This window comes from Bison bison, unplaced genomic scaffold, assembly GCF_000754665.1.
Source record: "Bison bison bison isolate TAMUID 2011002044 unplaced genomic scaffold, Bison_UMD1.0 scf7180017864118, whole genome shotgun sequence".
Taxonomy (NCBI): domain Eukaryota; kingdom Metazoa; phylum Chordata; class Mammalia; order Artiodactyla; family Bovidae; genus Bison; species Bison bison.
Genome location: NW_011494690.1, coordinates 4,314,907 through 4,327,370, shown reverse-complemented (window position 1 = coordinate 4,327,370; position 12,464 = coordinate 4,314,907). Strand labels below are relative to the sequence as shown.

General features: G+C 38.7%; 1 protein-coding gene across 7 annotated transcripts in view; it reads right to left on the bottom strand.

The window, feature by feature from the left end:
• Nucleotides 1-5,799: 5,799 nt before the first annotated feature.
• CEP152 (centrosomal protein 152kDa) overlaps nucleotides 5,800-12,464 on the bottom strand; it is a 102,217-nt gene continuing 95,552 nt past the window's right edge. For all 7 annotated transcript variants that reach the window (XM_010839529.1, XM_010839531.1, XM_010839532.1 and 4 more), the window contains 3 exons: nucleotides 10,491-10,647; nucleotides 10,144-10,247; nucleotides 5,800-7,506 (listed from right to left, as the gene is read on the bottom strand). In XM_010839529.1, coding sequence (XP_010837831.1) covers nucleotides 6,464-7,506; nucleotides 10,144-10,247; nucleotides 10,491-10,647 — 1,304 coding nt within the window. In that variant the 3' untranslated portion in view covers nucleotides 5,800-6,463. The remainder of the gene's footprint in view (nucleotides 7,507-10,143; nucleotides 10,248-10,490; nucleotides 10,648-12,464) is intronic.

Sequence of the window (12,464 nt, the reverse complement as noted above, 5' to 3'; positions counted from 1 at the left end):
CTTCCAGTCCAGCATTTCTCATGATGTACTCTGCATATAAGTTAAATAAGCAGGGTGACAATATACAGCCTTGACGTATTCCTTTTCCTATTTGGAACCAGTCTGTTGTTCTATGTCCGGTTCTCACTGTTGCTTCCTGACCTGCATATAGGTTTCTCAAGAGGCAGGTCAGGTGGTCTGGTATTCCCATCTCTTTCAGAATTTTCCACAATTTATTGTGACCCACACAGTCAAAGTCTTTGGCATAGTCAATAAAGCAGAAATAGATGTTTTCCTGGAATTCTCTTGCTTTTTTCCATGATCCAGCGGATGTTGGCAATTTGATCTCTGGTTCCTCTGCCATTTCTAAATCCAGCTTGAACAACTGGAAGTTCATGGTTCACATATTGCTGAAGCCTGGCTTGGAGAATTTTGAGCACTACTTTACTAGCGTGTGAGATGAGTACAATTGTGCAGGAGTGTGGGCATTCTTTGGTATTGCCTTACTTTAGGATTGGAATGAAAACTGACCTTTTCCAGTCCTGTGGCCACTGCTGAGTTTTCCAAATTTTGCTGGCATATTGAGTTGCAGCACTTTCACAGCATCATCTTTTAGGATTTAAAATAGCTCAACTGGAATTTCATCACCTCCACTAGCTTTGTTCGTAGTGATGCTTCCTAAGGCCCACTTGACTTCACATTCCACAATGTCTGGCTCTAGAACAAATTAGAGATACCAAAGGAACATTTCATGCAAAGATGGGCACAATAAAAGGGCAGAAATGGTATGGACCTAACAGAAGTAGATGATAAGAAAAGGTGGCAAAAATACACAGAAGAACTATACCAAAAATATGTTCACAATCCAGATAATCAGATGACCATTATATCTACTACTGTGGGCAAGAATCCCTTAGAAGAAATGAAATAGCCCTCACAGTCAACAAAAGATCCCAAAATGCACTATTTGGGTGCAGTCTCAAAAACGACAGAATGATCTCTGTTCGTTTCCAAAGCAAAGCATTCAGTATCACAATAACCCAAGTCTATGCCCCAACCATGAGCACCCCAACCATGGATGGGGCCATACTCAGTAAATCTTTAATACAGTTTTCTGTTGATGGGTGGGGCTGTGTTCCCTCCCTGTTATTTGATCTGAGGCCAAACTATGGTGGAGGTAATGACTATAATGGTCCCATGAACCTCCTTCAAAAGGTCCCATGAACACAGTGCTACACTCAGTGCACCCAACCCTGCAGCAGGCCACAGCTGACCCACACCTCCGCCAGAGACTCCGGACACCAGAGACATTCCAATCCTAAAATAAGGCAATGCCAAAGAATGCTCAAACTCCTGCACAACTGTACTCATCTCACACGCTATAAAGTAATGCTCAAAATTCTCCAAGCTAGGCTTCAACAGTACGTGAACCGTGAACTTCCAGTTGTTCAAGCTGGATTTAGAAAAGGCAGAGGAACTAGAGATCAAATTGCCAACATCTGTTGGATTATTGAAAAAGCAAGAGAGTTTCCGAAAAACATCTATTTCTGCTTTATTGACTGTTCGAAAGCCTTTGACTGTGTGGATCACAACAAACTGTGGAAAATTCTTAAACAAACTGTGGAAAATTCTTAAGTGATGAGAATACCAGACCATCTGACCTGCCTCCTGAGAAATCTGTATGCAGATCAAGAAGCAACAGTTAGAACCAGACATGAACAACAGACTGGTTCCAAATACGGAAAGGAGTATGTCAAGGCTGTATATTGTCACCCTGCTTATTTTACTTATACGCAGAGTTCATCATGCGAAATGCTGGGCTTGATGAAGCACAAGCTGGAATCAAGATGGCCGGGAGAAATATCAATAACCTCAGATACACAGATGATACCACCCTTACGGCAGAAAGTGAAGAGGAACTGAAGAGCCTCTTGATGAAAGTTAAAGAGGAGAGTGAAAATGCTTGCTTAAAACTCAACATTTAAAAAATGAAGATCATGGCATCCAATCCCATCACTTCATGCAAACAGATGAGGAAACAATGGAAACAATGAGAGACTTTATTTTCCTGGGCTCCAAAATCACTGCAGATGGTGACTCCAGCCATGAAATTAAAAGACCCTTTCTCCTTGGAAGAAAAGCTGTGACAAACTAGACAGCATATTAAAAAGCAGAGATATTACCTTGATGACAAAGGTCCATCTACTCAAAGCTATGGTTTTTCCAGTAGTCATGTATGGATGTGAGAGTTGGACTATAAAGAAAGCTAAGTACTAAAGAACTGATGCTTTTGAACTGTGGTATTGGAGAAGACTCTGGGGAGTCCCTTGGACTGCAAGGAGACCCAACCAGTCCATCCTAAAGGAAATCAGTCCTGAATATATTCATTGGAAGAACTGGTGCTGAAGCTTTAACTCCAATACCTTGGCCACCTGAAGCGATGAACTGAGTCACTAAAAAAGACCCCAATGCTGGGAAAGATTGAGGGTAGGAGGAGAAGGGGATGACAGACGATGAGATGGTTGGATGGCATCACTGACTCAATGAACACTAGTTTGACCATGCTTCGGGGGTTGGAGATAGACTGGGAAGCCTGGCGTGCGGCACTCCATGGGGTCACAAAGGGTCGGACACAAGTGAGTAACTGAACTGAACTGAAACAAGCAACTTAGTAACAAAAAAGGCATAAGATATGGAAAAAACAGACATATATCACAGAAGAGAAACAGAGAAAGTGAATAATAGAGAAAGCCAAAAGTAAAATGGCAAATGTAGTAAGTCCAATCATAATTTTATTAAACAGACTAAAAGTCTCCAATCCAAAAGCAAATAGTGACTGTGTAAAAAAGCAAGATCCAACAATGTGCTGTCTTTCAGAGACCCATTTGAAATCAAAAGACATAAATAGGTTAAAAAAGAAAGGACAAAAAAAGATATGGCATGCAGACAATAATCATAAGAGCTGGAATGGCTATAGTAATATCTTAAAAATGAACTCTAAGAAATATTACTAGATAAAAAGAGATTTTATAATGATAAAAGGTCAGTACCTTTTATGTAACAAATATATTAAGATATATATACCTAAAACCAGTTCAGAATACATGAACAACATGATTCACAACTTTTCGGCAAACATATGGCGGCCTTTAAGGCAGTGGAATGACATAATCAAAGGGCCTGGGGCAGGGGTGGGGAAATGCCAGCAGAGAATTCTAAATCCATGAAATGCTATCCTTCTAAAATGAATTTGAAATACAGTACAAAATAAAAACTGGAGAGAGAACTGTTGTTGGCATACTTGTCTCACTGATAGAAGCAAGTATCAGAGAATCAAAAGGAGAAATAGACAAATGAACAATTATAGTTGAAAATGTCCCAGTATTAATAACTAACAGAACAAGTAGACCAAAAATCAGCAAGGTTATAGCAGATCTGAACAATACTGTCAACCAACTTGACCTAACATATTTTTTAACACTCTATCAAATGAGAGGAGAATATGCATTCTTTTCAGATGCATGTGAAACATTCTCCAGGCTAGGTCATATGCTAGGCCCAAAAGATAAATCTCAAATGTAAGTGATACATTTCTAAATAATACATAGGTCCAAAAAGAAATCACAGGGGCAACTAGAAAATATTTTGAACTAAATGAAAACAAAAACACAATGTGTCAAAATTTATAAGTATGCCTTATACAGTGCTTAGACGGAAATTCAGAAGTTTAAGTACCTATATTAGACAAGAAATGTTTCATTTTGCTTAAGTTGTCCAATTTGTTCATGTAAAGTTGCTTATCATATTCTCTTATAATTATTCTAATTTCTGAAGGGTTGGTAATTAATGTCCCTTATTTCACCCAAGACTAAGGAAGAAATAGAAAATCTAAAGCTCTATAATAATAAAAAGAGAATCATTAGTTAAAAATCTGCCCACCTTTCCTATCACATACACAAAAAGCCCAAGCTAGATGGCTTTATCCAGTAAATTCTATCCAACAATGAATAAATTATAGCAATTCTACACAAATTTTCATAAAATAGAGGCAGGGGAACTTTTCAACTCATTCTACAGGACCAGTATTACATTTTCATCAAAGCAAGACAGGTATGACAATAAAACTAGAGATCAGTATCCCCTGTGAGCATGCACATGAAAGTCTCTAACGTGATGCTAACAAATGAAATGCAGAAACATATAAAAAGATTAAAATCATGATGAAGTGAGATCTATGTGACAATGACATTTATGGGGCTCCTCTCTTCTCTTTGTTCTGACATCACCCTTCAGACAGATTTAAACTGTGGTAGTTTGGCTGTGTGGTCCCTTTACGTATACACTGACCAATGTATACCTTTCTTGGTGGTTATGTGTAAGGTGTATGAAATGAAGTAATCTAATCCTCTTGAAATTATGGATACCAAAAAGAGATTAAGGATACCACAAAAGGAGCAAGAAGATTTCCACTTTTAGCCTTGATGCTAAGGGTTAAAATAGGATTTAAAATAAACACACAAAGATGAAAAAATTAGGAAAGCAATGGGTTTGATTCTCAGTTTGGTAATATCCAGGACTCAAAATAATCAAGAACCAACCAGATCCATGTGGAAGATAAATTTAGCTGGTTTAGTTTTCCTAGTGGAGAAGGCAATGGCATCCCACTCCAGTACTCTTGCCTGGAAAATCCCATGAACGGAGGAGCATGGTACGCTGCAGTCCATGGGGTCGCTAAGAGTCGGACACAACTGAGCGACTTCACTTTCACTTTTCACTTTCATGCATTGGAGAAGGAAATGGCAACCCACTCCAGTGTTCTTGCCTGGAGAATCCCAGGGATGGGGGAGCCTGGTGGGCTGCTGTCTATGAGGTCACACAGAGTCGGACACGACTGAAGCAACTTAGCAGCAGCAGCAGCAGTTTTCCTAGAGTGAGAAATGACACCCTAATCATTGGAGAAAAGGCATTGTATCTTCAGAAAGACAAATAAGATTTTGAAGAGATGGCAGCGTGTTCCTTTCTGCAGCTTCATGTCAACTCAAGCACTGAAATCAGTGCTAATATTTAGGTTTATCGATATCTGGTCACCAGTTCACAGAACTTTCCAGCTCCTAAAAGGTTCACTTCTAGGTTCCTGCTTTTAGAGATGGTTATCAGCAGAAGGATAATGCACCTTGCCACCCATCCAGCCATCATAAAAGTTAGCCTGGTGCACAAATCAGTTTGTTAGCGTCCATCGCTCAGTCATGTCTGTCTCTGCAACCCCAAGGACTGTAGCCCCCCAGGCTCCTCTGTCCATGGGATTTCCCAGGTAAGAATATTGGAGTGGGCTGCCATTTCCTCCTCCAGGGAATCTTCCCAAACCAGGGATCGATGGGCAGGCAAATTCTTTACCACTGAGCCACCTGGGAAGCCAAATATATGGGATAAACCCACAAATACAGTCCATAATACATTTAGGGTGACAGATGAGAGAAAGCTATGGCATTTTCAGGACGTACCTAATACTTAATACCCTAATACTTTAATACCCATACTAGGGTATGGGTATTAAAGGCAAACACCTTAGGGCAAACACCTAATACTTTAATACCCATCTCTAGGAATTCAAAAAAGAGGCAACCATATTTAAGTGGTCATTCATTTCTGCGTGGTTTAGAATGTAACCGTCAACCACAGCATTAATAAGTTAGCCAATTCTGCACTATAAATGAACATAAAAATCTAAGAGTTTAAAATTTGGGGCTGTATGACAAAGATTATTTCCATTTTTAAAAAGTAATGCTTCAGATGAAGGAAAGACTGTGAAACCATAAGAGAGACAAAGTCTCTGCATGTCACAGGAGATCTGAAATAACACAAACGCCAACTAAGAAAGATTCAAGCTAATTTTGAAATAATGAAGTGAGGATACAGGTACATAGTCTGTGGCAATGCTTGCAATACTTCATTTCCAGTAACTGAAAGCAGGATCAAAAGTTTGAGCAGATATTTCCAGGTAAACTATGTGCAGAGCAAATATATAGACTCATTAAACATAGCTAACTTCAAAAATTAAATCTGGCTGATTATACATAACAAATCAAAATTGATACATTTTTCTGGGTGAATTTCAAATATGCCAACATAACATTTCTACATTGTGAATTAAAAAACAATTCATAACAATTCTACAGACCATATGCAAGTTTATTTAAATAATTTAAAACTGCACAGAGAGCTAATTTATAAGTATAAAAATAGATGGTTTAGCAACCAAATACAAGCACCACACAGAAGCAGATTACACACACACCACCAAAGTCTTTGGAAGATGAAGGCAACATTAATATCTCAAGTAATTTTATGAGAATACTTTACTTATATGATAGATGTTACTAAAACATCTCAAAATATGCAGGGCCCACAAATATTTCAGTTTCAAGTCTTCCCTTCAGTTTTGTTGTCAATATATTAATGACTCTTCTTAAATACTCTACAACAATTAGTCTAGATTGACAAATGGGCTATCGAAGCCACTATCTTGCTGGCTAGACAGAGGAGCGATTAATTTTCTTGAAGGCAGCGGACACATGGCAGGTGGAAGTGTACTGCTCAGTGTTTTGAATTCTGACTTTAATATATCAGCTTTATGATGAGGTGGGTGTCCAAGAGTTATGCTGCTCTTCCCTGGCTGGGAATACGTGGTTTCTTCTGACAGGTCTGGAGCATGACCACTCTGACATTTCATAGGCTGACGAATCATGTTGTTTTTCTCTGAGTCTGAAAGACAGCTGGCTGCTGAAAACTGTTTGAAATTCACAGATTCCAGGAGCGAATCCAGGGTGTCTTGCGGCCCACCATGCAAAAACGACGCTTCATGACTGCTGTAGGATAGAGTGGCAGTGTTGGAATGCCAGCCTGAAGAGTCACTCAGGTCCCCTACATCCTTTACTGGAACTTCCTTAACACCCAAACTCGGATTTTTCTCAGATGCAGCGTTTTCACTTTCCATTAGTGGATTACATTTATATACTTTTAAACCAAGTCTTTCATTAGGACTTCGAAAAGTAATGTCTGTGGATTCAGACTCAGAAAGATCAGGGGTATATCGAGATGAAGGTTTATTTCCAAAGGTTCCAAGGAAGGGATGTGTGTTTGAGTGCTGGAGTGATTCAGAGCCAGGATCACCAAGAAGGTCTTTCTTCTTGTGCAAACCAAAGCTTCTTTCATCTTCGCAAGGCACAAACTCAGGAGAAACACTCCTTGGCAAAATGTCTACATGTTTGCGACTGTTATCCCTGAACTGAAAGTCCAGATGCGACTCTCTGGAACACTCGGGCTTTCTGTCCCCACGCTCTGCATCCTCTAATCGCCTTTGTAGGTTACAGGCAGCCCTCCTCTTAGGAACTTGGTCGCACATACTTCTGGGGATCGTTTTTAGATTGTTTGATTTGCTTTCTGTGTGACATGGTATATTCTGATTCACATCATTTCTTTTTGATTTTTCAACTCCAGTGAGCCTCTCTGAAGTCAGAGGCAATACTCCTATGTACAAGGGAACACAAAATTAGGGGAAAACAGAATTAGCAGAAAATTAACACTGAAAGAGAAGGGAAGAAAATACATGTTTTTATATATTTCCAAGCAACGCATATATATTTTAATCATTCTCAAAGAAAAGACATCAATACTGGACATTTAAAATCTTCTCATATATATATATATATATATATATGATAAAGCTGAGTGATTTTGCTATTGAAATCTATTATAATTATCCAGCTGATTGCAACTGCTGGGAACATTAGATCGAATCCAGAAAACTTCTCATGTTATATGCCATTGCTCCTTTATAGCCAAGCTTCACATCACCATTCCAAAATTTACACAAATAATCTTTGTGCTTCTATTTGAAGAATGTTTACCAACATTCAACTCAGGAATTCCTGAACAATCTTTGCTTTTCGCTTTCCAGAAGTTCAGCTGAGCTTTGGGAAAGCTTCTCATTTGTAGCTTCTTGGGAAGCTGTACCTTTTATCATTATGAACTTTTACTTTGGTCAGTTTAATGCTAACTCTCATTTACCTAATACTGTTTTTAACACTATAGTTTACCTAATATCAATCTACATTGCTTGGTATATCACTCTCTAGCCCTGTATTTTGAATTGTTGATGATTGTCTTATCTGAAATAACATATGTCTAGAATTTTTAAAACAGTTTGAAAATTATGTTCTTTTATTACTGAGTTTAAGCAATTCATGTTTAGTATGACTGCTGTTTCAATCTACTATTATTTTCCATTTACCTATGCTTTCCAGATGTATTTTTCCTTTATAGATTATTAGATTGAAAAAGTTTTCTTCCAAGTTTTACCCTTACTACTTTGAAAGTTACATATTCTAATTCTCTATTAGTTAGCCTTAATTATTTTTCTTTTTAAATTTATTTTTGGCTCTGCTGGGTCTTCGGTGCTATGTGTAAGCTTTCTGTAGCGGCAGTGAGCGGAGGCTACACTCCAGTTGGGGTGTGAGGACTTCTCACTGAAGTAGCTTCTCTTATTGCAGAGCACAGGCTTAGGGCACACAAACTTCAGCAGTTGTGACACACAGACTCTAGAGTGCATGGGCATCATAGTCGTGGCACAGGGCTCAGTAGTTGCAGCTCACAGGCTCAAGAGTATGTGCTCAGCAGTTGTGGTGCATAGGCTTAGTCTCCCCATGTGTTAGCCTTAAATTTTTATACACATACTTAAACTTGTATCTTTCCAGCAAGCTCCAGAGTTATAAGTATCTGTATCTTCTTGAAAATAATATAAATTTTAGCATATTGTTAGTTTCCTCTACAATATCCTCTTACATATCTCTGAGGATACCGTATTTTTCTAACATTCTCACATCCTGTAGTTTGTTCTATTAATTCTACTTCTGTAGGTGTAGTACTCTTGTCTGGAAAATCCCATGGACAGAGGAGCCTGCTAGGCTGCAGTCCATGGGGTCTCTAAGAGTCGGACACAACTGAGCGACTTCACTTTCAATAGAGAATTAGAATATATAACTTTCAAAGTAGCAAGGGTAAAACTTGGAAGAAAATGAGCGACTTCACTTTCACTTTTATGCATTGGAGAAGGAAATGGCAACCCACTCCAGTGTTCTTGCCTGGTGAATCCCAGGGACGGGGGAGCCTGGTGGGCTGCCATCTACGGGGTCACACAGAGTCAGACACGACTGAAGCGACTTAGCAGCAGCAGCAGCAAGCTCTGTTTTGAGGATTGCTTTTTTTTTTTTTTTGCTATGTCTTAAGTTTCGTTTCTTTTTTCATGGTGCTGCTTTCTATAAATATATATTAATTCTCAGTTGAATGCATATCTTTTAGATGTCTTGAGCACAGTATCTGCCAGTTGTTTAAAGGAGTTGGAAGTGGAGTGGAAAGGAATGAGCAGCAGAGCAGAAAGACCTAATTGCTGATACTCTGGGCACGTGAGCTCTCAGTTTCTCCTTGGTGTGTGCAGCCACCTAGAGTACTGCCCTGTTTCCAGACTCTGTTTCTGTTGCTCTCACCCAGCTTAGTACCAGGGTTCAAAAAGGGAAGTAAGCAGAAATAAACAGGGTGCCCCCACCTGGTTTTGGTTGCTCTGGAATACCAATACCCCATTGGTATCCCCTAGGCTTACTACTTCTGGAATATACCACTACCGTCCTGTGTGGTTGCTCTGGAATACCAATACCCCATTGGTATCCCCTAGGCTTACTACTTCTGGAATATACCACCACCGTCCTGTGTAGAACAGTTTCCATATTGTTCCCACTTGTAACTGTCGTCTTCTGGGAGCTCTGAACTGAGGTTTCCATCTTCAATCTTAAAATGCCTGTCTTCTTTCAGGGATTTCTCACAGCCTCTAATTTAGCAATTATAACTTTTAAAAGCTCAGTTATATTTTCTTCTTTCTCTCCTTCTATATTGTCACTTAAAATCCTTTCTATCCTTCCTAGGAATAGAAGTAGCAAAATGAAGCTGACGGGCAAGCTCAGTCTGCCTACTACACTGTTTTTCCAGTTTAAGTTAAATATGCATATAATTTGCTAAATTAGCTCTCACTCCTTACATTCCCCACTCTCCTAAAAACATTAAATAACTAAAAGAGAGAGAGAAAAATCTTTCAAGTAACTCATTTTCACATACCTGACTGTGTAGTTTTGCTCTGGGATCTATCAGAAATAGGTGTTTCCAGCAATTTTGCCATCATAGCAAGCTTGCTAGCAGCATTGATGATCTTCTTCTCAGCCCTGTGGGGAATTCCAGAATATAAAATTAATAGAGTTTACAGGAAGAAAATGAGTTTCCTTAGCCCCAGGATTTCTGTTTTCCTATATGCTCTGCCACCATTAAGAGTAGCACAGGCATTAAGCCTCTCTTAACCCTCTACTCATCATGTAGATACAGTTAATTCTGTGGCTAAGGAAAATGCTTACAAAATAACAAAATGCTGTCCTGGTACTCTCAGGACACACTGTTTAGACAGAACTTACCCTTCCTCCTTCCCATCATCCTGCAAAATCTGCTGGAGGCAAATCAAATAATATTTGCGCATCTTTCGGGCGGTTTCTTGACGTTCTCGCAACACCTCTGCTTTTACCACTTCAGCAGCTCTTTCCTTACTCTCCTGAATATAACGAAGCATATCACCTGGGGGCGGGGGGAATCCCCACAAAATGCATGTTTATTGGCAGTTTTTTCAAAATAAGAGAGGCAGACTTCAGACCAATTTTCTGGGAGATGAAGTGAGTGGAGATATAGCTTAAATGTTATAGCTTTCCACCATCATTAAAATGGAATATTTCGGTCACCATTTTGGTAGACTAAAAGGAGAAGTCATCTGAAAGTCCAGTTAGAAAGATGACAGAACACAAATATGGTCAGAGAAACATAGCATATCCCCAACAGAAACTGTCATATTTTTAAACACTGAGACAAGAAATTATCATTAATATGAGGCACAGAAATTTATGCATTTCAATTACATGTCAAGTTAAGACAAGAGAAAAAAGAAATATACTGAAAGGGTGAGGCAGCAAGGAAGAGAGAAGTAGACACAGAGAGAAAGGAGGCAATATAAGCTGGAGAGATTCATCGCCTTCTGTTTACTTGTGCTCTGAAAACCCATGTTTCATTATTTCTTCAATTCTTTCCACAAACCTTATGAATATCCAACTAAATATAATACTATAATCCATGAGAGGTATACAAAATGCTATTGCAGGGAGAGATTTGAGACTCACGATGCCTCCTGAAATTTACACTTAAAAATAGTTCACAGCTTTCAAGTCTTCCTTTTATCTTTAACTCAGTGTGCTTTGTTTGGGACTATCACATTGAAGAATTGATGCTTTTAAACTGTGGTATTAGAGAAGACTCTTGAGAGTCCCTTGGACAACAAGGAGACCCAACCAGTCCATCCTAAAGGAAATCAGTCCTGAATATCACTGGAAGGACTGATGCTGAAGCTCCAATATACTTTGGCCACCTGATGCAAAGAACTGACTCATTAGAAAAGACCCTGATGCTGGGAAAGACTGAAGGCGGGAAGAGAAGGGGATGACAAAGGATGAGATGGTTGGATGGCATCATCAATTCAATGGACATGAGTCTGAGTAAATTCCAGGAGTTGGTGATGGACAGGGAAGCCTGGCGTGCTGTAGTCCATGGGGTTGCAAAGAGTCAGACACAACTGAGCAACTGAACTGAAATAAACTAAACTGAACCACTACTTAAGATTAACATTTGTCCTAAATCCAGGGCTATATCCTACTGGTTGAATATCACCATCCCCATTATATTAAGGAGTCTAATTCATAAAGGAATCTCATTCATTATCAGTAAGCTCTTCCCGGAAATTACACATTCTATGCAAAAATGCTAAGCGGAAGACTATTTTTCATTATTTCAAGTGGGGAAAATTTTAATGGAGTACATGTCAATGCAAAATATCCAACCAATTTCTCAAATGTAATACACATAAATACACAACAAGTTCTCACATTAGGATGAAAAAGAATGCTTAAAATTTCACTTTTCAATTAATATAATTATTAACAAAAGTCAATTTCTTTCTAGTAACATGGACTCTGTTAGACCAGCAACAACAAAGAAGCATATTCTCTATACTAAGTGGCATTTTCAAAGCATCTATAGCATGATTCTGATGATCTATCAATTATATTTGAAACTTGAGACCTCTCCCACTCATTTTGTTTAAAACAAATGCAAGCTTTAGGAGGCGAATATACATATCTCATACATAAACACTGGTATTGTTCTGAGACATATATACTAACTATGTGATATTACAGTTAAAAACTGGGAGGTTTTTTACTAGGAAAACAAACCACATAAGTGTTCTGCAGGTTATATTACATCACCTAGTACCACAAAGGTCTTGATAAACAAATTTACATTAATGACATAATCCATTATGAAAATAATGAGAAACCACAGAATAATCC